Genomic DNA, 24,392 nt, shown 5'->3' on the forward strand with positions numbered 1-24,392 from the left:
TGTAATGGTGTGTGGGATATGTGCTGGCACACACTGGGCCCATGTGACCAATCAAGCATCGTTTATGTACCACAGCCCATCTGCAAATGGATTTTACAAATTGAGACCATATGTATCACTTTATGTTAACAAGTAAACCACCACATTAACTACTTCCAAAGCACAAGTCACCTCAAACTGCTCCCCAGTCAATAAAGTCTAAATCCAAGACATACAATTGGGATGAGCAATGTATAATGGGAAATTTACAGCCTGAATGTAAAGTCTGCAGCAGTTAGCTATAGCAGTCGTGTCAAGGGTGATGGGATAGCCAGGCCTAATACAGTGTCCAAATAAAATGACCAGTAGATGCAACTGTTGGAATTATATGAGCATCTGTAGGAACCACACTGCCTTAGGAAACAGTCCTATTTTCCCATTTAAAATGCAATATGCTGTGAAAGTCTAAATTTAAGGTTTGTATTTAACGTTTTTTATTCGTGTAGTATTCAAGTACCTCTTGTTTACTGATTAATTATGTACAATCAAGTTAGCAATCGGATAATCAAAAAGTCCAAGCAGTCTAAAGCAGCTAAACACGACTTTTGAGTTTGGAAACCTCACAATTCAATTCTGTGGACGCACGATGGGGGGTGGGGACTCAAACACGGATGAAAATTTGTATTTGAGATATGAAGCCTTCCACCGTCGCTGGATGTACTGGGTTTACACTTAACAATTAAAAATAGGCAGCTGTGTTGTTCTTACTGTTTTTGATGGGTACAAGAACCAGTAAAGATTTGAAGCATTATTGCATTTTGAATTTTTACTTTTTAATTTACTTATTACCACTTACCACAGATTTTCTTAGTCTAGCTATATAGACATAATTAATAAACAGATTTATTTAGAATTGAACTTAATAAAGTCAAAATATCATGTGGTGCTAGTGCTCTATTTTACAATTAGTTCTTACCAGATAAAAAGCTTAAGTTTATGATGATTTCAGTTTGTTTTTCAGTTGATTAGTACAAATAATAATTCACAATAAAGGTGGAAAAAGTGGATATAACATCATGAAGAAAACACAGGGTTAAGGAGAACCTTTCAATTTTCCTAGATGGAATTACAAATGCACTTGGTTTCCCAGCCCCAAGACGAAAATTCAGAATTTTAGAGTTAAATGTAGCATTATTGAAATATTGCTAAATAATATGTAAGGCCCAATCTAATTCACAGCTGTAAAAATTGCGCCACAGATCGCGAAATATGCGATTTGCTGTAAAATTAAAAAATCAAGGTTTGTGTCAAGTGATTTAACATTTTTCATTCGGGTAGCGTATATGGGGCACAATATGCAATATGAGGCGGTCCTAGCAATCATACGGCAATTCGTTTAGTGTAACGGACTTTTCTGTGGTGTAGTGTGCTGACCATGTTTGATGTACGTGTTTATGTATCCCCTTTGGGGATTCCATAAAGTGTGCTTCTCTACACATGTGATTATTTCTCTGTAGTCTGTGCTCAAGGGGAAAAACCAGTCAAGTATTACACTCCCAATAATTCGTCAGGCGTTCAGTTACATTAGCAATCGGTTAGACAAAATGTACAAGATGTCAAAGTCTAAATAAGCTAAAAACACTACTCAGGTAACTAAGTTTGGAAAACTTCCAACCGATTATGTGGATGCAGAAGATGGTGTGTCAAAACACGAATGAGTATTTGGTCTTTAAGAGGGAGCTATTACCTAATGTAGGCTGTGCTGTGTATTGTAGCTTCAATTGAATAAATCATTCAATTTATGAGTGTTATTTAATGACTGCTGTGAAATGTGGCACTTTTCTTTAAAATTCCATGACATCTGTATTTGTCTGTGAAATTTAGCTCTAATAATATGCCTAGCACAACTGTGCTTTTACATAAACCCTGTGCTGTAAAGCTCATAAAAAAGTCATTGTGTTTAACATGTTCATGCTTAGTATTCTGATTTACTTAAACTGACCCTCTCCTATAGCTGAACCTAAAAAAAAAACCCACAAACAAAAAACTTTTACATCTTTATTCACTAAACACTAAGTGCTCCCATTACAGAATAAAATCACATTTTACTGTAATGTCTGGAGTTACACAAAGTAAAAAGAAAAAGAAAAAAAAGAGACTGTCCTACACGGTGTGTGCACATCCACCCCAAAAAAAACCCCCTCAAGTTATGTGCAGGTGCCACATCTGTGGCAGAAGCCAGAGAGAACACTCCAACAAGACCCATGGAAGTGAAAGTGTTCAATGTGAGATCAACTTGTCAAGACCTTAACTACAAGCAGCGCTGCACAAGTGACGAGACCTGCAGCTTTCCTCATTAACGAGTGTTTAGAGTGTCAGTGTATTGGCTATGAATCAAATGGTTGGAACAAATGAGGAAATAAAGCACTGATATTTAAATGCTCTTGTTTAGGGCTGTTTTTGCATCGTTTAATATTCCATGTTCAAAAAAAAAATGTAAACCAAGAATATTGGCCCATCATTTTGGGAAAAGGGTGAACAGTGCAGTCAAATGGAACAAAAGACAGGTTAAAAGAGCAGAGTGTTGTTCTCTTTATACAGGGAGAGTGCATACTCATACACTGCAGATTTAATGCAGCCAGTTTTAAATAACAGTTCAAGTTAAAAGGTCCAATCGCATTCATATCCCCAAACTATCATCCATCCCAGTGCCCGACAGGCCCAAGACACATTTTAAATGTAGGAATTTTGACTCCTGGGTTAAAACCTGGTTTTAAATACACTGCTTTCAGAAGTCAATCCCTTCCCCATGGTCACGTTTTGGATTTATTTGTTTCTTAATTAACTTTGGACTCCCCCCGTTGTTCTTAAGCACGGCTGATTTACCTCCCACCTGCTGAAATAACTAATGCCCCCTCCCCCCATCCCAGACAGTCTTTCAGCGAATGGTGTATCTGACATAGGGCACCTCCACGTCTTCCTCAGTCGTATCGTTGCAGCAGAGTTCAAACACGAGTGCCCTGACGTGCTTGCCCAGCTTCTTCTTTGACACCTTGGTCACTATCTCGGTCATACTGGAAGAAAAAAGGAAGTCAGATGTCAGGGTTTTCTGATCGATTTTAAAAAGGAAAACTCATTTCATTTGAAGTTCATTATTTCAGGTTTAACCTGGATTGTGGATGCATTCATGTAATTTTTCCCTTCCAACAGCTTAATTAAGGACAGTTTAGCATGGGACTATAACAACAAGGAGTCTTAAGTGACACTAGCCCATCAATGCTATCAGCATTGCTACCACCAGTGGTACCAATGGACTGGCAACCTTTCCAGGGTATTTTTGCCTGGAGCTCAGAGTTTAATCAACCAAACTAGACCAGTCACAACTCCTAATGTATTTATTTATTAGGATTTACTGTCATGTTTCACACAAATTGGTTACATTCATTACAGGACATGTAATTACTGGTTACACAAGATTTGTCAGTTCAAGTTTAATCTCAAACTTGCCAATTAACCGCACTTGCATATCTTTGGACCGTGGTAGGAAACCCACGCAGACACAGAGAGAACATCCAAACTCCACACAGAAAGGACCCTGACCGATCCACCTGGAAATCGAAGCCAGGACCTTACTGCTTTGAGGCGACAGTGCTACCCACCCTGCCACCCCCAGTTGATAAAAATGGAATGAACACTATTACAACAGATAAATAATGAAATAAAGTGAGCATGTCCGATGATGCAGATATTTCAGTGCTCGGTTTGGCCAACACTGCTAACTAACCAACTGAACTACCCATTATAGAAAAAAACAAAAAAATCCATGAACCCTATGTCATTGTCTTTAACTTCCTGACTGCTGTTGTTGATTACAAAGCAGCGATGTCTCACATTGTAACTGGTAAACTAATAGTGCTCTTTGCTTAAATCTGACAAGACTTGTTGCTAAAGTTCCAGAACCTCACTGCAGTGCAAACGAACAGATTTGATACTCACGGCAATTCCAGTCTTTCTTTAAGCTTGGCGGTGGGCATGAAGAAAGAGTAAAGCATCGACACCCCCTGAGACAGCATTGTGATATCCAGCTTGTGTTCATTCTGAGGATGGTACAGAATAGAAATCATTTTCAATACTGCCATAAGTGCAAATGATCACTGTAAGGTGGTTGAATAATTCGACATACCTTGAAGTAATCCAGGAACTGGCGGAGTGTCATTTCCTCACCGCTTGGTTGAATGCCCTTCACTTCAAAGCGATCCCATAGCGTCCAGTCGATATCATAATACTGCAAATGTATTCAGAAATTCAGATTAGGACAGTGGAACCAACAAGACTTACATTTGGTCGTCATGCCACGTGAGTCTTAATTGCTTAAGCATCAAAATGTTTACACCTAGTGGAGAGTCAAACTCATGTCGTAACTGTTTAGCAGAAACATTTAGTTTAGTGTGCAATGATTGAAAGGCAAGTCAATTCATTTTAAAAGGGATAATTGATTAGATACAATTAAATGTAGGGTGTTCGAGTGGTGCAGCAGTAAATTATGCGAGCCCACAGTGCTATCAGCTGATTGGACATCTATATACACAAACCACTGGCTATCTCTGAGAATGGGGTGGCAGAGGGCCAATTGGCATCCTGTCCATGGTGCGTTACTGCATTGCACCCAGCAATCATAGGGAAAGAAGGCCCACGACGACCATGACCAAGATAATACGATGGTACAACATGTTAAAAACATTTACTTGACATGACACACATACATACCTAACATGTATTAATTTGATCATTTTAATAAACACACTTCATTTTAAACTTAGATTACTAAGAAAAAAAATCAGCTTAAATTGCATAATTGTTGTATAGTGGTGTACAAACTTTAATTAGTGTTACAGAAGTGAATGCAGCAGAGCACCTACAAACTGAAAGTAGTGGAACAACCACTTCCAGCTTCAGTTGTTAAATTTAGCTAAACTGAAAAGCTTTGTCAATGTGGGTGAAAGGAGCATGTGCGAGTTTGAGCAAACTGCAGCGAGACTGCCTTATTTACCCATTATGTGCACGTTTTAAAACTAGTAGTGCACAAATACTGAACACAAACACACACACGAGTTAAAACACTTGGACCACCAGCCTAATATGCTGTAAAAACATCAATAACCGAGCAAGTAGGGCTGCAGCCGTTAGTCGACGTAATCGATAACGTCGACTATAAAAATTTGTCGACATGGAATTTCATTGTCGACTAGTCGTTATTGATGCAATGCACTAAAGGGACTGGAGGGGGCGCAGCATCGCTTCCATGGCGCAGCGGGGAGTTTATGAAGACAGAGAGACAAAGATAAAGCCAAAATAACCCAAAGAAACGAGCTGGACGCAGACACTACAGAGCAGAGTTATGGTTTCACGCCGGCACTCCGGTGAAACGCCTTGCAGCCGTGATGACCAGCGTTATTCCGGTAAGTTTTTACACCGCTTTGTGCTTTAACCAACGTAGTTAATGTTTGTTAATGCTAGAGTACTTGTCGGAAAACTATCTAAGAGTTCGCTATTGTTCAGGTTTGTTTGCTAGCTAACGCATTAAGTGCAATAGTTAATCAGTCATTTATATGAGTAACGTTATATAACTTAACATTATATCCTAACGTTACCCTGTCTCGTCTTCCATATTTTCTGCTCTCGTTAATGAGAGCATTCATTCTAAATAATAAGCCTCCTCCACTTAATGATAGCTAGTTAGCTCAGCAGATAATTCAGTTAAGATATTTAACCTGTTATGGTTTAGTTGGCATAGCCAGTACACTATTTGTAATAAACTATGATACATAGCCTTCAGTTTGTGATCATTAATACAGCTTTCTCTTTTGCTCTTTCTATTAATAGCACTAAGCAATGGAGTGTGGATGACTTTGACCAGAGAAGAGGTTCATGCACCCCTCAAATGGCTGAGGTCTTCACAGACAGCATTCACATGTTTCTCAACGACATGTTATATATGTTTTTGACTTCTGAAACATAAGTTTCTAATGCTGTCCAAAGCTTTATTATTTAATAGAATTTTTTTATTGTGATTGTGTATTAATGTTTCAAATATATTTAATTAAACTCTCAAGCTTAAGTTTCATATTCATGTTTCATGGGTCATTATTTTAATTTGATATTGGAACTTAAATAACATAAGAGTTTTGTTATTTATGTTAAGGCAGAGATGGAGGGTATGACATAAATAATCGCTGAATAGTCGACTAATCGAAAAATAAAATAAAAAATAATCGTCAGATTAGTCGACTACTGAAATAATCGTTAGTTGCAGCCCTACGAGCAAGACATGGACTGTACAAGACATCTTAAGGAGCCCTGTGGTATATGGTACCAACCATGATGTCACCTGAATGATCTGAATGAACGATAAGGGCCAAATTGTCATGACCTTACCAGTGGGTTGAGGAAGCTCTGAAATAGCAAGAGATGCCTTACAGGCAGCCATAGTGAGTACCCACAAATAGTGGTCAGTAAAGAAACAAGCCATTAACCAGGAAAGACCTTGCAGAAGCTGGCGGGCCTGCCGACACTATCTAGCATAGCAGTTCTCTTTTCTATGACAGTGACATTGCTCCAGTTTCCTTTTCTAACTCTACGATTTATTTATTTTTTATCATTAGGATTTTAACATGTTTTACACACTTTTGGTTACATACAATCTTGTAACACAAGATTCATCAGTTCACAAGTTTAATGTCAAACAGTCATGGACAATTTTGTATCTTCAATTCACTTATGTCTTTGGACTGTGGGAGGAAATCGGAGCTCCCAAAGGAAACACACAGCCACACGAAGAACATGCAAACTCCACAGAGAAAGGACCCAGGACCTGTGAGCCGAAAGTGCTACTCACTGAGCCACCGTGCCGCCCCCTACCTCTACTAATAAGACATATAGGACAAATTGAATTTGTCAGTGTGGTGTCAGAGCTCCAGTTTATGTGAGGAATATAAACTGTACAATGTGCAGATATCCTTTACCTTGTCCTAAACTGACCCACTTTTAAAACCATACTATTAAGCTAGTATCAATTATACAGGGTATTATTGTAATTCCAGTAACGTACCTTGTGCTTGGGAGCAGCAATGGGTTCGGAGAAAGCGAAGAAAGGCAAAGCGAGGTTCATGAAGCCGTTCTTAAAGGATTCCAGCTTCTTGTGGCCCTGAATGATCTTAAACAGCTCCAGACACACCAGGCCTACTACAGCAGCTGTCGTCGTGGCGATGGCAGGAATGATCTTTCCAGCAATGAGTTTGCTCTTGGGTAGAGAAAATGAGACCAAGCTATTAATGTCAATGTCAGCAATTCACTGTCCAGTCTGAGGTGATAACCGGGCTCCTGCTTACCTTATGTCTATCCGCTGGAGGAATGTCATAATTCTCTGCTCTCAGATTGGATGCCGCTACTATGAAGTCCATGTGGAAGTTTGTGTCGTCATCCTGAACGAAAGAACACGGTGCATGTGAAACAAAGCTCACGCCCTAAACAGCTTTTTAGTAGACAGGAAACGGGTGGGGTACCTTTTCAAAGTCAATGGCACAAAGCTTAAACTGTGCTCCAGCCTCTGAAGACGGCAGCAGAGTCTTCAGCTCTTCAAGCCTCGAGTCATCTATCAAGGAACAGGGTTGAAGGTTAACATATCAATTTCATAACTACATATTTTTAAACATTGACATGTTCTTTAAACTAAGTTACTTTGTGGCAGTCTTAGGATTTTAATGATTTCTGCTCAAGATCATTTTCTGTGATTAAACATTCAGACACAAGTTGAAGGTCTATGAGCTTCTTTGTGGGTTGTCAGAAACATACATACAGAAATTGAACATACCATTACCAAATTTGTCATCAATATCATTTAATTTTGTGCCATGGCCTACTAATTCCTAAATTCTTTGTCCACAGTCGAACAAGCTATGCATTCCCTTGTGTTTAGGCAGGCCCTTCTTCAGTTTTTCCACTTTAGGCCGATTAACTTTGAAGTTTAGGACTTTTTTTCCTTGTTATTTTTACCAAGGTCTCACCACCAACCAATTCATGTCAGACCTGTTTTTAATGATGTCTGAGCATGCAGACAACTCTTGTTTAGCTTAAGGGTAAGAGATTTGGTTCCCTTTCTGATAGGGATGTAACGATGCACCACAAGACAGTGAAAAATCGGTGCACATGTGCGAGGATTCGAATCGGTTATTCATTTAAGATGAATCGATATTCACTTTAAACAGAAGAGGGCACTGGCGCTATTCACCTTACCTGGTTGACAGCACTTCACAAAGTTGCCAGGTAGGGGATTTTCCAGCCCAATGTATTTTCGTGAGGATACTTTGTTCATTTGTATTAACCATTTATTTATAATGTTGGATTTGTTTTAAAATTTCATTCCATTTTTTTTTTTAATACAATAAGCATTATTTGGCATAGTTTGTACCTTCCTCAGAAATAAAAGGGCATTCATTATTTAGATAAATGAAAGATAAGCACAAATACAGTATTTTATTTTTTCAAAGGGAAATGATTAAAAGAAACTGTCATAATTTGTCTTCAATTTCATTTAGTGTAATATTGGAAAAAAAATCTTATCATCAACCCAGTATTGTGAATCGTATCGCATCGTGGGTAGAGTGTATCATTACATCCCTACTTACTGACCATAGCAAAAGATAACCGTTCCATGTACTTGATACATCTTTATAGATGCAGTCAAGTAGGACTGATCTAACCATCCAAGCTGCTGTAAGTATATTTTTTACACCAACAATAAACTTATAAAATCCTTAAATAATCTGACTTCTTTACATTTTCAGCATTTGGCAGACGCTTTTATCCTAAGCAACTTACAATTATGACTGAATAGAGTTTGAGCAATTGTGGGTTAAGGACCTTGCTCAACAGGCTTAACAGCTAGTCAGTGGTGGCAGTGAGGCTTGAACCAGCAACCTTATGATTACTAGTCCAGCATCTTAACCACTAAGCTACCACTGCCCATTAGCACTGCCCATTGGTGTTCTATTAGAAGTGCCAGACAGCTCAAGTGCCAACCGCTAGAAACTGTCTAACAACTTTGTGGTTTTATTCCACAAACAGTAACCAGTAGGGATGTAACGATGCACCACAAGTTGGTTAAAAATCGGTGCACATGTGCCACGATTCGAATCGGTCATTTATGTAAAATGAATCGATATTCACTTTAAACAGCAGAGGGCTATTCACCTCACCTGGTTGACATCACTACACAGAGTTGTACAGAATTTTCCAGCCAAATGTATTTATGTAAGGATACTTTATTTGTACTATTTATTTATTTATATAATGTGGGATTTGTTTCAAAATTTCATTTCATTTAACACAAAAAGGGAAATGTGCAGCATTGTTTTGCATAGTTTGTACCTACTTCAAAAATAAAAGGGCATTAATTATTCAGATAAATAAAAGATTTGATTTAATTTTTTACGAGAAATAATAAAAAGAAACTGTCATAATTTGTCTTTAATTTCATTTTGTTTAAAAAAAATCAGGGGGAAAAAATCATATCGTGAACCCAGTATCATGAATCGTATCGCACTGTGGGTAGAGTGTATCGTTACATCCCTAGTAACCAGTTATAACAGTAACAAACTGTAAACTATTTCCAAAAAAATTATTAACCGAGGTGCTGCAAACAGTAAATTAAGATTCCCCGTGTTAGGTTAGTTGTTTTAAAGAAGATTTATTCAACATTGCCTATTCAACATCGCATTTTTGGTGTCTGATCATTCATGTTATTAATATCATGGTGTGACTTAAGCACAGTTATGATCTAATAAAAATACACATCATGTAAATTAGTATCCCTGGATCCCAGCAAAACTGGTATCTGGATTTTTTTTCCCCGCACAGGGGGTGGGTGGGGTTAGCAGTTGCCTGCATTATGAATCCGCAGAGTGCCTGGCAAAGTGCCAGCGAGAGACAAACGCCAGCATTTTTATTCCTATTAATAAACTAGAGAAATAAATGTTTTTAACTGGTTCCTTTCTGTATAAAAATCTAATGTATTTGGTGCATTATAATCCAATTGATTTGTACATTTTATGGTAAAGTGCTAACGGTTTAAGATTATAACCTAGCAATGCTCATTTTCTCAGCCACAAAATTACAATCTGTACATTTAATTACAATTTTAATGACCTAAATGCTAAACAGCTGGTGTTCACAAAGCACCAGAGCCACCTCTGATCACTCATATTTGTACACATAAATTGAAGTCCTTACCCACTGAGGCGTTGGCACTCTGCAGCTCTTGATCAGATACATGGATTTTCACTCCTGATCTGGGAGTAAACTCTGGAACTTTCACTTGCTGTATCAACTTGGCCACAGCCTCACGGTCGGTGGAGCCTTTTAGGCCGTATGTCTGAGCATACAAGTTGGCTGCAGCAATTACATAGTCCATGTGCAGATCCTATTAAAAATGTACAATTTTGCATTTACATAGTGCCAGTAGGAAAATATACCAGTGAAATATTAAAGTAATGATTTTCAGTGAGAACACTTACGTTGCTGGTGCTAAATTCTAAAGGATGAGGACATCTTTTGGGGCCTGACCAGAATGGAGCTCCAGAACTTGTGAGCTGAAAAACAAATATGGTAAGGGGAGTGTTAGGGTTAGATTTTTCTTTTGAAAGTCATAATTTGTTATAACTTCATTTGAAACTATATCTGTTGATAAGAACATGCAGTACAGTAAAACAGTCAGGCAATTTCCTACCTGATCAGGAGGGAAATTGTGCAGCAACTGCCGAATGTTATTGCTGTATTGGCACTGCCAGTGATTTCGTGCCCAGGCTACACAGTCGTCCCAACTGCGTGGACAGTCCGTCACCAGACTCTTGTACACTGCCTCCAGGACTTCCGCAGGCTGGGCACCAGGAAGCTTCAAAGTGCGCTCCATGAACTTTGGGTCTCTAAATAGCAGATCGGGTTATAATTCATATGCTTTTTTTTTCTTCTTTCGATCGGTATAATAGAATTAAAATCTAAAACACCAGGAAAAATTAAAAACTGACTGTTGCCAAAGAAACCAGTCAATGACTTACGATAGATGCTGCATGGCATTTTCAGCAGGCTGTTTGAACAGTCCCTCAAACTCATCCCGAGCCCACTGAGAAGAGACAACAGGACAAGAATTAGGTTTATTATAATAATCAGACTATGAAGGTGTCTCCAAACTGGTCATATTAAATCATGGTAAAACATTTCTATTAAGAAAAACAAATCTTTTTTTACTGCCCAAGCAGCTCCTGGTGAAGGCACTACTCAACTACACATTCCACATTGCATCATCACAGTGTTTTAATACTCAAAACCTTCCATAGCAGATCATTAATCTCAGTCACAGTTCACAAAGGTAATTTAAGAGGTTTTGTACTACGGTGTTCACAAATGATATTGTGAATTGTAGCGAGAGTAAGGAGCAGGTTGAGAATAGAGGTTTGCACTGGAAAAAAGAAGAATCAAGTTAGCATAGAGTGGCAAAAACAATGCGCGTCTGCTAGAGTGAAAGGGACCGTTTACAAGACAGCAGCGAGGCCTGCTATGTTGTGTGGTTTGCAGGCAGCAGCAGTGACAAAGACAAATGAAGCTTGAAGTGGCAGTGATGACAGTCCTGCAATTTTTGCTGGTAGTGAGAAGAAATTTACTAGGGAGACAGTGCAGGTAGGGAATGTGCAGAGGAGGGATGACGGGTGCTGAGGATGGAGCTGCCAGGCAACAGGACATGCAGGTGGTTGGTGCAAAAGGAAAACACTTAGGACATAGCAAGATGGAGATGAATGATTTGCTGTATTATAATTTATGCATGACTGGTATTAAATGGTATTTCTAAAAACCTGATGGTAAGTCATGCTAAAAATGACCGTCTTACCTGAAGTGTGTGTTCAATAGCATTGGGGAAGTTCTTCAGGGTGCAGATGGGAATAGACTTCTCTGGGGGATCTTGGCTGGAGCTGTAAGACTCTGTGATGAAAGGCATAACAACCTGTACATTTCCTTTAGTACCAAGGGTACCAGACTCCAGCAGCGGCTTTCGGTAGTACACACACCTACGATCCATGTACATACCTACACAGAGGGACATGCAGGGGGGTTAGTAATGAACCTGATAATTTTCCAAATCGAATGTACATAAATGACTTTTGTGTGACTCATTGAAATCATTAAAAAGAACTGGAAATATGGGAATAAAAGGGAGCAGAAAATACAAGCTGTTTAAAAACCTGCACTTTAAAGAGGCAGCAATGGTGCAAGCAATACAAACATGGTAATACTTCGACAATACTTTGCCATAAAATATTTGTGTATTATATTAAAAAAAAAACAACACTTAAATTCTGTTTACTCACGTGCATCCACATTGTCCAAAGCGTTGGTCACACCATTCAGATTCTCAAAGAAGTCATCGTCATAGATTTTCTCTGTGTCCGGACCTACTCTGTTCTGATGGCCTGTGATGCGGATGGATGGGTTCATCTGCTTCACTGCAGCAGCAGCAGTCTCACTCTTCATCTTCTGCTCATAGCAAGAAAACAGACACAACATGTAATTATCCGCTACTTTTAGCCATTAGTTTTACCTTAGAACTGACGCGCAGTGTAATAATTATAATAAAGTATACCCTAGATAAGTTAAACAGTAAATCATATGTATCCAGAACTATCTGTACTGCAGCTAATGTGCTGTTATCCGTTTCCAATAGTGCAATGGCATCCATAAAAGTAGGCAGAGTGAAGGGAGGTTGTGACGGCACTTCACCAAATGCTAAAAGCAAATATGACTCAGTAACTGTAAACAAGAGCAGTGTTTGTTTGCCCCATTGTGGTGTTGGATTTTCTGTAGTCTAAATTTATTGAATTGGGTTTTAAATATAGTGCTTGTATAGCCTTACTCTAGTAGTGATTGTGTCAACAGTTTCACATTACACATTTCACCTCTCATACAGTCCACTTTTGGTGTGCTTGCTCCCTGGTCAAGTTAGCATGGGTACTTTACAGTACATTACAGTTCAATAACAATGGAAACCACCACTAAATCTGGGCCGACACATTTTAAAAAGTACCATACCACAGGGTACAAGGCACAGGAAAGACATTTACACCGACCTTCATTTAAAACAGATCTGCTGAGCATGGTGTGTATAAAAAGTGTTCTTACCGTGACATCCCATGGCCTAAAGAGGAACTGACGGTTAAGGTTGGATTTTTCAATGGTGTCCATGTCAGTGACAATGACCTCTCCCTCTCCACTGGCCAAGCCAATCATGGCAAAGTTCTTAAGCAATTCGCAACCAATAGCTCCGGCACCAACCTGAAGGAAAAAGCAAACATCAGTGTTAAAAACAACTATAAGAAACCCAGTTAAGCAAAATAGATTGTGTTAAGTACATAATTAGCTGGTGCTGCAGCAGACATCTGTACTAAAACAAAAACACACACAACAATTCATACCAAAAAGTAGCGCTGTCTGGCCAACAGTTCCTGCATCTTGTTGCCAAACACGGCAATCTGCCCATCATATCGACAGCCTTTCTGAGGAAAGACAAAGGAGCAGGATTTACATACAGATATGTAAAATTCAGATATGTAAAAATGGGCTACAAATATTATTAAACTAAGTCACATTAATTTGACTTCATGTAATTTGAATGGGCATGTGACATATGCCAAGATTATGAATAGTGCACCTATTCAAATGCAGTATGAATGCATTATTTTTGTAACACTGTAAAATATTGAATCTTTTGTCAGTTGGAATTGGGGGGGGGGGGGGGGGAATGTACAATCATACATACAAAAAAACATACTGGTCAAACTTACTGGTGCACATTCCTCTTCTGTTAGAACTGCTCCCTCGGCTTCAGATAAACACTCCAGTGCATCAAAGTACAGCCACTGCATAATGGGCATAAATTTGCCTGTGCATGCCTAAAACACAAAGATAATGGGTACAGGGTAAAGATGTGCAATTTAACCAAATACAGGAATATCTGTATAATTACAGCCACACAACACTACATGGCTCATGTTTTCTATTTAAAAACAAAGATATTTAAATTGATGTGGTCAAAGAACAAATGTTTTTGATGAAAATGTTTAAGCTGTTATAAATCCTCTGCACACGGATGATAAATGAGTCCTAATTCTGTCAAGTTTTTTCCATATAACACGGCTAAATAGGAACCTGCTGATGTACTGTCTTGGTCACACTAAAACAAACCAAATTCCAAATGATTTCTAGTTCAATTATACTACTTTTCAAAACTACGCATTACACTGTCCAAGTAAAGTCATTTTGAATTGGTCTTGCCAACTAATACTGATAGTGCTGATAGTTCACTGATAGTGAAGGGCGGTTTATTCTCAAATGTGAAATCTATCTCCATCATCCTATTTAGATCTGCAATGGCATATGAGTAGAGTAAAAAGCAGAATAGGAAGCTTTATTACCTTCATAACCTCCTGGGCAGCAAGCCCACCAATGAACGCATTGACTGGGGCCAGGTCTCCAGCAGCAACACAGGAGAGCTTTTTGAGAAGTGCTTGGTCCAGCTCCTCCTGCTTGGCAGAGCCTGATTGTGCTGCATTCACCTCAGCAGCCAAGGCAACGAGCTCATCTGCATCCGACTGCAGCAGAACAAGAGAACAGAGAACACACCTGCCGAGTCAGCTAAACCTCAGCACTTCTGACTAAGTAGGAACACTCAAGATTCAGAATACTAAGCCATTATTAAGTGTTTCTGAAAATGCTTAATGGTACTTATAGTTGTTTAAATACCTGACCCTTATTTCCTTTTGATCATCATGGTCTAAAAGGACCATAAAACATCCATGTGATACTCAACTTTTTGAGAGTAGGAAAAAGCTTGAATTCTGGAGCACAGCTTGCTTAAATGTGGACAGTGACAGCTTACATTCTAATACATGGCAGAACTAATTTTATACCAGTTGGTAAAATACATCTGAGCATTAAAACACATTTCCCTAAACATACCATTAGATATATGCTCCTTAAAAAAGACATTTGCGGGACAGTGCTATACTAGAGACCACTGCGGTTACATTCATGACAGGACTGGTAGTTACTCGTTACACAAGATTCATCAATTCAAGTCTTTAATGTTAAAACACAGTCATGGACAAGTTTGAATCTTCAATTCACCTCACTTGCATGTCTTTGGACTGTGGGTGGAAACCAGAGCTCCTGGAGGAAACCCACTCAGACATGGGGAGAACATGCAAACTCAGACCCGGACCGCCCCACCTGGGAATCGAACCCTGGACCTTCCTGCTGTGAGGCAACAGTGCAACCCTCTGAGCCACAGTGCCGCCCCATCTGAGCATTAAGACAAGACATCTGTGGGACAGCGCTATCCTAGCTATTATTTAGAAGATTGCGGTTTTGAATCCCAGCTTCACTATGCACCTTACAGTGGCTGCCCCCTACATTCTGACCCCAGCTTTAAACATGCTGGGAAATGTGAAAAAATAATTACATTAAACTGCACTCACATATATGACAAATAAAGGCATTCCAAAAATTCACATCTGGGCACGAAATAAAAATGCACTACAAATGCACTTAAAAAAGAAAGACTGAAGGCTGACCTGGTTCCAGGGCTTGGGAGCACGACTGTGTTTTTTCTCAAAGGCATGCAGAGCCTGGAAGCCCAGATGCAGCTGGCCAGGACGATCAAACTTGGCAAAATCAGTCAGCAAAAACTCTGGCTCTGACATTGATGAGCTGAAGCTTTTCTGCAATAACAGTAACATCATAATTACACAAACATACAATTTTGGACAATCAATAAGACTTAATATGTTTAGTTATATATACTTACAAAGGAAACTTTCTTGGGCATCTTGACCTGTGTCACAATGCCCCCTCTTACATAGTCGGAGAAGGATATAGTGTCACAGATACTGAAAGTGTAGGGACCTGCACAGAGACATCATTCCCTCAGAGGTTAGAAGAGACAAAACCTTACAGCTTAACCAGACATTTCAACTCTACACTTAATGAAGTCTGATCATTGTTCTAAATTATTAAACACATTCGAAAATTAAAGAGCGTCTATGCTGCATAGTGTCTGCTCACCAAGTGCTTTGATTTCAATGGGCTGGCAGCCGTTAAGCTCAGTCATGCCTTGCACTTCTGTGAATGTGACGGAGTCTCCGCTCTCAAAGCCATGTCTGGCCTCATCCAGGCAGGTCACCACACCGGCACCGTCCTGTTCACACACCGCCATTATAACAGTATTATTATATAGTGGGCTACGTTAAAGCAAGTAAATTCCCACATGAACACCACCATTGCTGTTGTCTTTCTGTACTTGCCTTGGTGATCATGGATATCATGGCACTTAGAGGCTGCTCTCCGTTGGTATCATAGACCATCATATCATCTCCGAAATCACAAAAAAGTTGCCTGTGTGTAAACAAACACTACATTAATTTCACATGCGCACACATAATTAAATGCAGAAAAGCTACAACACTACATGATTTGATATTCAGTGTTAACTGCAGCTGTTTTACCATGTGTGAGTAGCACTTTTACAAGTTGGAAGTCTAGCAAGTTAGCTACAATAGTAAAAGACAAAATGAAAACGAAATACTTTGGTATTTGGGGCACAGCCCATATCGGGTCATAGACAGTAGCGCCTTTGCAGCTTGGTACATAGTAGTGTAACAGACTGAAGTCCAAAAGTTTGATGCTGAATTACAACATGCATTAGAAGTGAATGACCCCAATGAAAGACAATGCCAATTTCTCTCTAACTTCTTAGATTACGTTTCTACTGCAGACCTTACTCTTGATGTCCTTCACAACTTAATTCCAACCAGATAACAGTTCATAATTAAATCACAATTAAAATGCAGCTCGAGTGCACTTACCAGAGACAATACTATTCAATATAATTCCACATCATTATTATACACAACATAAAATAATTAATAAGGAAATTTTATATTTCAAGAAACCGTGATTGTTTACCACAAATTCATGATACATTTACCATTGAGGCTGTTGCAGTACAAAAATCAACTACCATAGTCTTCTACTGACTTTGCAGAAATGTGCTTTATAGGGGTGCTGGGCGTGGCACAGCGATCAAATGCGCCATCACCTCACTGCAGTGTGCCCTCAGCAGAGCCAATGTTGTGGTCGAGCGCCTACACAAACATATAAGGTCGACGGGACTGGTCTGGACGCATGCACAAGTTTGGGAGCCCGAGGGTGGTCACATGGAGTATAAATTCAGCTAATTTCAGAGCTAATATTAGTGATTGATTTGATAACCATGGAAGGATTTGTAGTCCTGGGTAAATGTTGGCTAGAAAAGAAAGAGTTTTCTTACCCAAACAGTCCACGTGTGTCAGCAATGACTAGTTTGATGCTTTTGCTGTGGCAAAAATCACTGATGCGAGTTTGATCCTCAAGTGTTGAGTTAGTCAGGACCACCACCTGCACCAGAAAGACATTCACATTTCAAAAGGGTTCTTTTACTCTGTCTATAGCATTATTTCTTGCAGTACATTGCACATTTAACTTTCTTTTAGGAAAGTGTTATAAGGTACCTGAAACTGTGTCAGGTAGTCGTTGGTGAGTGCGCTGGTGTAAGCTGTTACAGGAACATAGCTGTTGAGTTCAGCCAGCCGCGCCTGACTGACCTCAGCCCGGTTCTTCCCCAGATCTTCCTCCCGAAGGTAAAACTACAAAGACAAGACATGAGCTTAATATTTCTCACCATGACTTTGTCTATCCTGTTCATCCTAATCTTAAAATGTCTGATTCTAATGTATTGATAAATAGAATTTCTATTGGTATTAGGAAAGCAATTTCAATGCAAGAATGTGCAAGACTCAGTGAGAAAACAATATTTAAAACAAGTTCACAGAAAAAGGAACTGTGCATTAATTAAAAATCAGTGGGAAAAGCAGTGTGACACGTGCAAATTGAAAATATAAAAATCCTTTAGAGTTTAATAAAAAAAAATCTTTATTTAATGGGACTGCTGGCAGACCTTGCAGTTTTGGTTTATCGGACGTTTTCTTTTTTCACTATAATTGATAAATGTTAAGAAGGAAGAATTAGAAGGAATTAGTATTACAGAACACCCAGACACTAGACTTTTAATAATTTATGATCATTTATATGTAAACCATTTATAATTGGTCATGAAATGCAAACAAGAAAAAAAAGTCTATATTTATCAATAAGGCAATATTTAAGAACTGACAAGTTTGCTGCCATTATTGATATTATATGTAAGCCTGTACATATAATGCTTTTATCAAAATCAAGTTTACATACACCCAACAGGAACATATTTGTCTTGGGATTTCAACAGTTGTTAGATATATTAAATTGTTGCTGGTGATGGACCACCATAATTATGAACTAAGTCTGTAAGAAAACCCAGTTACATTATGCTGAGGGAAAATGTGTGTACACAGTTAGATAGAATACAATGATCTCCAATCACTAAATAAACAGGTCTGTCGTTCGTAGAAACTGCTGACACGTCATTGATAATGTTCACAGCCCCCAAAAAAACCCAGTTTTAAAGCAGCACTGAAAGGCTTATTTATTGTACAGTAGCCCCTAAAGCTATGCGAAGGTAATGCTTGTTTAGGTGTAAACAGTGTGAATCCATGCATCAACAGCTTCTAATTTATGCCCAACTTAATTTTCTTCTGGTGATGACAAGTGACAGTTTGGGTTTTCTGTTCAACCTAGGCAGGAGACTACTCCATTTAAAACCCTATTGCCTTTTCATTAACTGTTCCTACCTGTGAGGAAAGATCTCTCCATTCGGCCACACCCTCATCGTGCACAGTGACACTCTTGACTCCAGCCAGAATGACATTCTTGGCAATCTCCACACCAAGGCCACGAAGTCCTGAGACCAGCACATTGGAGTTCTGCATGCGCTTCATCGCATCATGGCCCAACACATACCTGCCAAACACAAGATACTTGCACCTCAAACGACTATTTATATAGATATAATGCCACACATTTTTTCTTTATACCAAGAGGTGTGGCTGTGCCAAAGGTTAAACATTACGCCAATACTTACAGCTGTCTGGAGTACAGGCCTTCATCAATCTCAGCATCATTTCCATTTTTAGCCATGCCCTGATGAATAGAACACCATGATTATTGCACTATATTAATAATAGATAGCAAGCAGATGAAAGAATTTAAGCCTACACAGCGGTTTTCATGGATCTTATAGAAATGTAATGCAAATTCCAAGTTAAATGTTGATAATAAAAATAATTAAATATAATTTAACTTTATAAATACAGATATCTTTACAAGGGAATTAGGACAAATAGAAAATCATAGTTTACCAATGTAAATTACTTTTGACGTTACATTGAACTATCTGTACTGTACTTCGGATTACTAGTTGCTCTATTATATTCATGACACAATTCTGACAGTTACAGTGGTGCGTAACAGAAAGTAAGCTCCAGAAATCAAAAGTGCAGTGGTGTTTCTTTTTTGTCACATTTTACAAACATCACATTCATAAAGTACAGACCTATTACAAGAGCCACACTTAATTTCAAGTCTAGTCATTTGAATTTTCCAGAAATGTGAGTAATTACCATTTTTATTTAAACCAGCCCCACATCTATTAAAATGAGAACCATGACACTATGAGAATGTATACTAAAAGTGGATGTGTACAGAACATGCAAATTACAATCCAGCTAGGTATTTTATTATGTGTTCATTTAACAGTTCATGGTTTTAAGAAAGTAAGAATATTTCTCTTTGCCATGTCTGTGCTTTGCTTTTGACTATTTCATATAAACAATTTGGCTCACTGGCAGTCCTTCCTTTAAAAAGGTCCAGCGGCAAACTAGATCAAAGTTCAATCAGAACGCTGCAAAGGGCAGAAAAAAAATCTTTGTGGTGCTACAGCGGCAAGGACTCTGGCACCGCCTCACTGTATAGAAAACCATGGCAGTCAGCGCAAAAGTGGCTTATAAAGTGGCTCTAAAATAAAAGGATTTGTGCAAACCAGTTATAGAACCTAAATATGGGAAGTTAAAACACACAAAATAACAGATCATCTTTTCACTTCTTAATATCTAATGTGTTGATGTATTTACTTTAAATAGTGTTCTTTCACATCTTTGGAAAATTGTTCTGGTAATAAATAAGAAAAATTACTTAAATAAACGTGATTTGTGGGAGAAGGTCTGCAAGAGCAGTCCACTCTTTTAGCAAGTTTGCACAGCAAGTTTACATGTTTCTTGGCATGTATTAGCAGTTTGTCACAGTTGGACCTTCTGATTATGACTTTGCCTTAACAGGTCAATTAAGTGAAAATGGTAAGAAATTTGCACCGAACAAATAAACCGAATGGTACGATAAATCAAACACACCATAACTGTGATGATAAAGTCGCCCGCCCCGAGAGCATAAAACTTACGTTAGCAGGAGTGTGGGATAGTTCAGTTCTGACAGAGTTTGAGGAGGAGCAGTGGGATCCCGTCTTCGTCTCTGATCCTGACAAGCGACGCTTCTTGGACAGCGGCGAGCTGGACATCTAAAAGTCAAGAAGAAAAATATGAGATTAAAACCACTACTACAATACAATACAATACTACTAGAACACTATTTTGGCAATGAAAAAAAACTACATTGTTTCTTTATCTGCATACACTTATTTATTTTTGTTTACAAGTTTGTCATTTTATGGCAAGATAGGTATTATGTTTCTGTCTGCATATTTCATCTAGCCTTTATAATTTGGGTTATTTTATATTTTCATTGTTATATTTATGGCTGCGAGGTGGGTTAATACTGTTCTTGTGTTCATAAAAACTCAATAAAAACTATAAAATTCCAGTTAAATCATAAATGTTTAAATTTGTAAGTGCAGCAGAAAAGAGTTCGCTTTTAATAATTTAAGTATTGGAAGCAGTTGGTTAGTTTATTAAATACTAAAAAGTCAAAAAACATGCAGATCTGTAACAACTCTTGCCAGAGGACTGTAGTGATGGTGAGGTTGCACTTTTGGAATATTTATATAATGGGGAATTAGATACATATATTCCGACTGCACAGGAATGTATCAATTGTTTTAGGGTAAATTGGGAACCAAAGTGAATTTTGAACTAAAGATCTAATCCAAATTACAGCTGGAAGTCTGGGGCACAATTCTTGAAAATAAGAATCCAAATGACTTGATTTAAAAACATTTCTTCACAAAATCTTGCGACATCTGTGCTGATTTGAAGGAACTCATTTGTGCAATGGCATACTGGGCTGAAATGCAGCCTGAAACTCATTTTAACAACAGGTCAGGGGTTGGCACACTTCTTGTCCACGTGGGTCAGCTGTCCCAGATTTAAACATAAATCAGAACAATCTGGACCTGATTGGGTTCAGCACTGGACAGTTCCACTAATAAATGAGTACATTTACATCTCATTCACAACGTGGAGGCCTACAGGAATGTTCTAACAATGAAAACGATGAATGGAAGGAAACCCAGGGGATTCTGTAACCGGATGTAAAAACTGCCCTGGTATGAACGGATTAATAGAAACGTTCACGTGATGGCTTTTAAATACTGCGGCAAATGAACAGGAATACATAATATCCTGAAATTGTCAATATCAAGACGTGAGAACCTGTGTCTGTGATCCTGGGTATCATGCTGCAGGACTAAAGGAGCCAACTGAAAGTCCTTGAGCGATCAGGCCAGGGCATAGGCACTGTGCCACAGACTGTAGGTACCCAGGCTGCTAAAAATAGCCTGTGGACAGACTCGCTTTTGTTTATCAGGCACGGCTCGCCCATTATTTCAGTACAAAAATGCTGATTCATTAAAAACCATTATATGTTTGTTGACAGGTTTTGAAATTGTGCACAAAATTAACATACATAAAGCCTGGTATGTGTGTGTGTGTGTGAGAATGTTTCCTAAATTAGCTGAATATTATATATATTTTAACACTTGTGTAATATTCTATTAGTTTTTTACAGTAGTTATCCCTATGTGAGCTTCTTGATAGTAAATCTGACGAATTACAAAGCTGATTATGCTCAAAACATGGTCGACAAAGAAAAAGAAAATAGAATAATGACTGAAATGATGTCAATCAGAAGCAGAACAGATCATGATCTGATAACATGAAGCTACACCTGCTCTGATATTCTGCCAACTCGCCTTTTCATTCAGTCGACAGCAGATGCCCAGTCATCTGCTCTGCCCTGCCATTAACCATCCCAGCAATCAGAAGTCAAGTTTGCTGGTTTACTAAATCGCAAGTCATGCTAACGAGTTTTGATTTAAATCGTACAAACAATGATGAGGTTTTTTTTCCCCCTTAAGTACAGTCGATCGAGCCTAGTGAGCTAACAGGCTACACACACTAGCGTGTAATACAAGCGCTTTCTGACACTGATCTGAGGCCTAGGTGGCTCATTACTGACAGCCTGCTAGCCAGCGATGTGCTAACGATTAATCAGTCGAGCGAGAAAAGCGAAACCGAATTAGAGTTTATGAGTTTTAGGAAACCGGATAAGCAGCGAGTCCAGGTGGCCTACACACACAGCCGCAAAGTCACGGTAGACATTAGAACACAGGCAGCACAGCGAATGAATAAAGCTAAGCGAAAAGGAAGCGAACACACTCGGTTAGAAGTGGGAGCTGAAAGGTTTGTGCCTCACCAATAACCCTTCTCGGTCCACTCCGTCTCTAAAGCCGCTCCTCGTGCGAAACGTCGACGGTTAGAACTGCAGGCACGAAGAAAGAATGGCGGAAAACAGACCAGAAAAAGCAACAAAGAGCGAGAGCTAAACACCAGTCCTCTCAGACACGGTGCGTGAATGAAACCGTCGCTGTTCCTGCCGAGTCACTGTGCTGCTACCGCTGTCCGACTAATCGCCTTTCAGCTTTCGCTTCCCGACACGGAACAAAACCAAAATGGCAGCTGCAGTGCAGGGGCGGACCTGCTGAGTCTCCACAGGAAAAGGCGGATTCTCGGAAAAGCTGCAGAACCAGCGCCGCTTACTGACCAACTGCGCGAACACGCCTGAGGAGAGTACAGTACCGAAACGTCTGTGCTACATACATACATACAGCACGCTGCCAAAAATATATGGACACATTTGAAGGGTTTGAATTAAAGCGTTTGTAGCCACGCCCATCACTAACAAGCGCATGACGTCAACAATACAGTATAACTACGCCGTAATGACAGTGTGTACTGAGGTGACATGTCCCCCCAACATTAGGATATGGGTCATTCTGTAATACTGTAATTTGGGGTACATTTCACATCACCAAAAAAGTACAAAAACAATGTTCTCTTTCTCAATAGAACAATCTTAAAAGTTAATATATTCCTTATATATTCCTTAAGTTATTTTAATTTTAAAGGGACAGTAGATGTAGACTACTAGGTAACTTAGTTGACAGGTAACATAGTTGACAATTTCCCTATTTTGACCCATAACTTCAGTGGTAGACCTTGCCTGGCTGACCACATGTCATTTCTTGAACAATTTGAATTAAATTATAAAAAAATTGTAACCATAACAATGTATGTAACATAGTTGACGGTCAATTAATATACTCATTGACAATGTTCTATTATAGATAAAATATTTTAAAAAATAAGAGGACATTCATCAGTTTGTTCAATATACCCTCCACAGAGATGAATGATATCATGTAATGCTGGTCACATAGTTTTAGAACAAACCATGTTTGAGTTGCTGAGTGGAGTTCTGTTAGTAACATAGTTGACAGAACTTTTGCGGACATTAATAAATAAAGATATTTAAATTATTTAAAAGAGAAACTCAATTTATATCAATTATTTTTCTTTAGTATTTAAACTTTTGAAATAAATACAAAAATAGATGTTGTTGCCCTTAACGATTTTATTCATTATTTTGAAACCAAGGCCCCCACAACTTAAAAAACGGACACAGCAAAAACTGTTCATTTAGGATCATCATGACATATTTCAAGCTAAATTAAGCATAGGATGCACATAATGTTTTTGTGATATTACAACATGTTTTCCATTCATAGGTAAAATATGACATTTTTAAAGAAAATAGTTAGAATAAATATAATTATTATCATTGGACATGGAATGTACCCCAAATTATAGAATGACTCATATGCTCATATCCCAGTATTTAATAATTTATTAGGATTTTAACATCATGTTTACACACAAGTTTTTAATGTCAAACACAGTCATGGACAACTTTGTATCTCCAAATAAACCTCACTTGCATGTCTTTAGATGCAGACAGTGCTACCCCACCTTGCCACCCAGATATGCTCAAAAAGC

General features: G+C 38.6%; 1 protein-coding gene across 2 annotated transcripts in view; it reads right to left on the minus strand.

The window, feature by feature from the left end:
- Nucleotides 1-2,024: 2,024 nt before the first annotated feature.
- The window catches only part of uba1 (ubiquitin-like modifier activating enzyme 1), a 29,188-nt gene continuing 6,820 nt past the window's right edge, over nucleotides 2,025-24,392 (minus strand). Inside the window, exons 1-26 of one of the 2 annotated variants that reach the window (XM_063015141.1) lie at nucleotides 22,753-23,043; nucleotides 20,504-20,620; nucleotides 19,133-19,191; nucleotides 18,843-19,011; nucleotides 17,628-17,762; nucleotides 17,408-17,514; nucleotides 16,383-16,473; nucleotides 16,144-16,276; nucleotides 15,887-15,984; nucleotides 15,654-15,800; nucleotides 14,496-14,672; nucleotides 13,866-13,973; nucleotides 13,497-13,577; nucleotides 13,204-13,356; nucleotides 12,396-12,561; nucleotides 11,918-12,114; nucleotides 11,091-11,155; nucleotides 10,763-10,958; nucleotides 10,551-10,625; nucleotides 10,267-10,456; nucleotides 7,542-7,630; nucleotides 7,368-7,460; nucleotides 7,088-7,279; nucleotides 4,163-4,264; nucleotides 3,976-4,076; nucleotides 2,025-3,053 (exon numbers count right to left, since the gene is read on the minus strand). In XM_063015141.1, coding sequence (XP_062871211.1) covers nucleotides 2,918-3,053; nucleotides 3,976-4,076; nucleotides 4,163-4,264; nucleotides 7,088-7,279; nucleotides 7,368-7,460; nucleotides 7,542-7,630; nucleotides 10,267-10,456; nucleotides 10,551-10,625; nucleotides 10,763-10,958; nucleotides 11,091-11,155; nucleotides 11,918-12,114; nucleotides 12,396-12,561; nucleotides 13,204-13,356; nucleotides 13,497-13,577; nucleotides 13,866-13,973; nucleotides 14,496-14,672; nucleotides 15,654-15,800; nucleotides 15,887-15,984; nucleotides 16,144-16,276; nucleotides 16,383-16,473; nucleotides 17,408-17,514; nucleotides 17,628-17,762; nucleotides 18,843-19,011; nucleotides 19,133-19,191; nucleotides 20,504-20,620 — 3,177 coding nt within the window. In that variant the 5' untranslated portion in view covers nucleotides 22,753-23,043 and the 3' untranslated portion in view covers nucleotides 2,025-2,917. Of the gene's footprint in view, nucleotides 3,054-3,975; nucleotides 4,077-4,162; nucleotides 4,265-7,087; nucleotides 7,280-7,367; nucleotides 7,461-7,541; nucleotides 7,631-10,266; nucleotides 10,457-10,550; nucleotides 10,626-10,762; nucleotides 10,959-11,090; nucleotides 11,156-11,917; nucleotides 12,115-12,395; nucleotides 12,562-13,203; nucleotides 13,357-13,496; nucleotides 13,578-13,865; nucleotides 13,974-14,495; nucleotides 14,673-15,653; nucleotides 15,801-15,886; nucleotides 15,985-16,143; nucleotides 16,277-16,382; nucleotides 16,474-17,407; nucleotides 17,515-17,627; nucleotides 17,763-18,842; nucleotides 19,012-19,132; nucleotides 19,192-20,503; nucleotides 20,621-22,752; nucleotides 23,044-24,392 lie in introns of those variants that run through there. The other variant, XM_063015142.1, reaches the window with a different exon arrangement.

This window comes from Trichomycterus rosablanca, chromosome 19 (assembly GCF_030014385.1).
Source record: "Trichomycterus rosablanca isolate fTriRos1 chromosome 19, fTriRos1.hap1, whole genome shotgun sequence".
Classification (NCBI taxonomy): domain Eukaryota; kingdom Metazoa; phylum Chordata; class Actinopteri; order Siluriformes; family Trichomycteridae; genus Trichomycterus; species Trichomycterus rosablanca.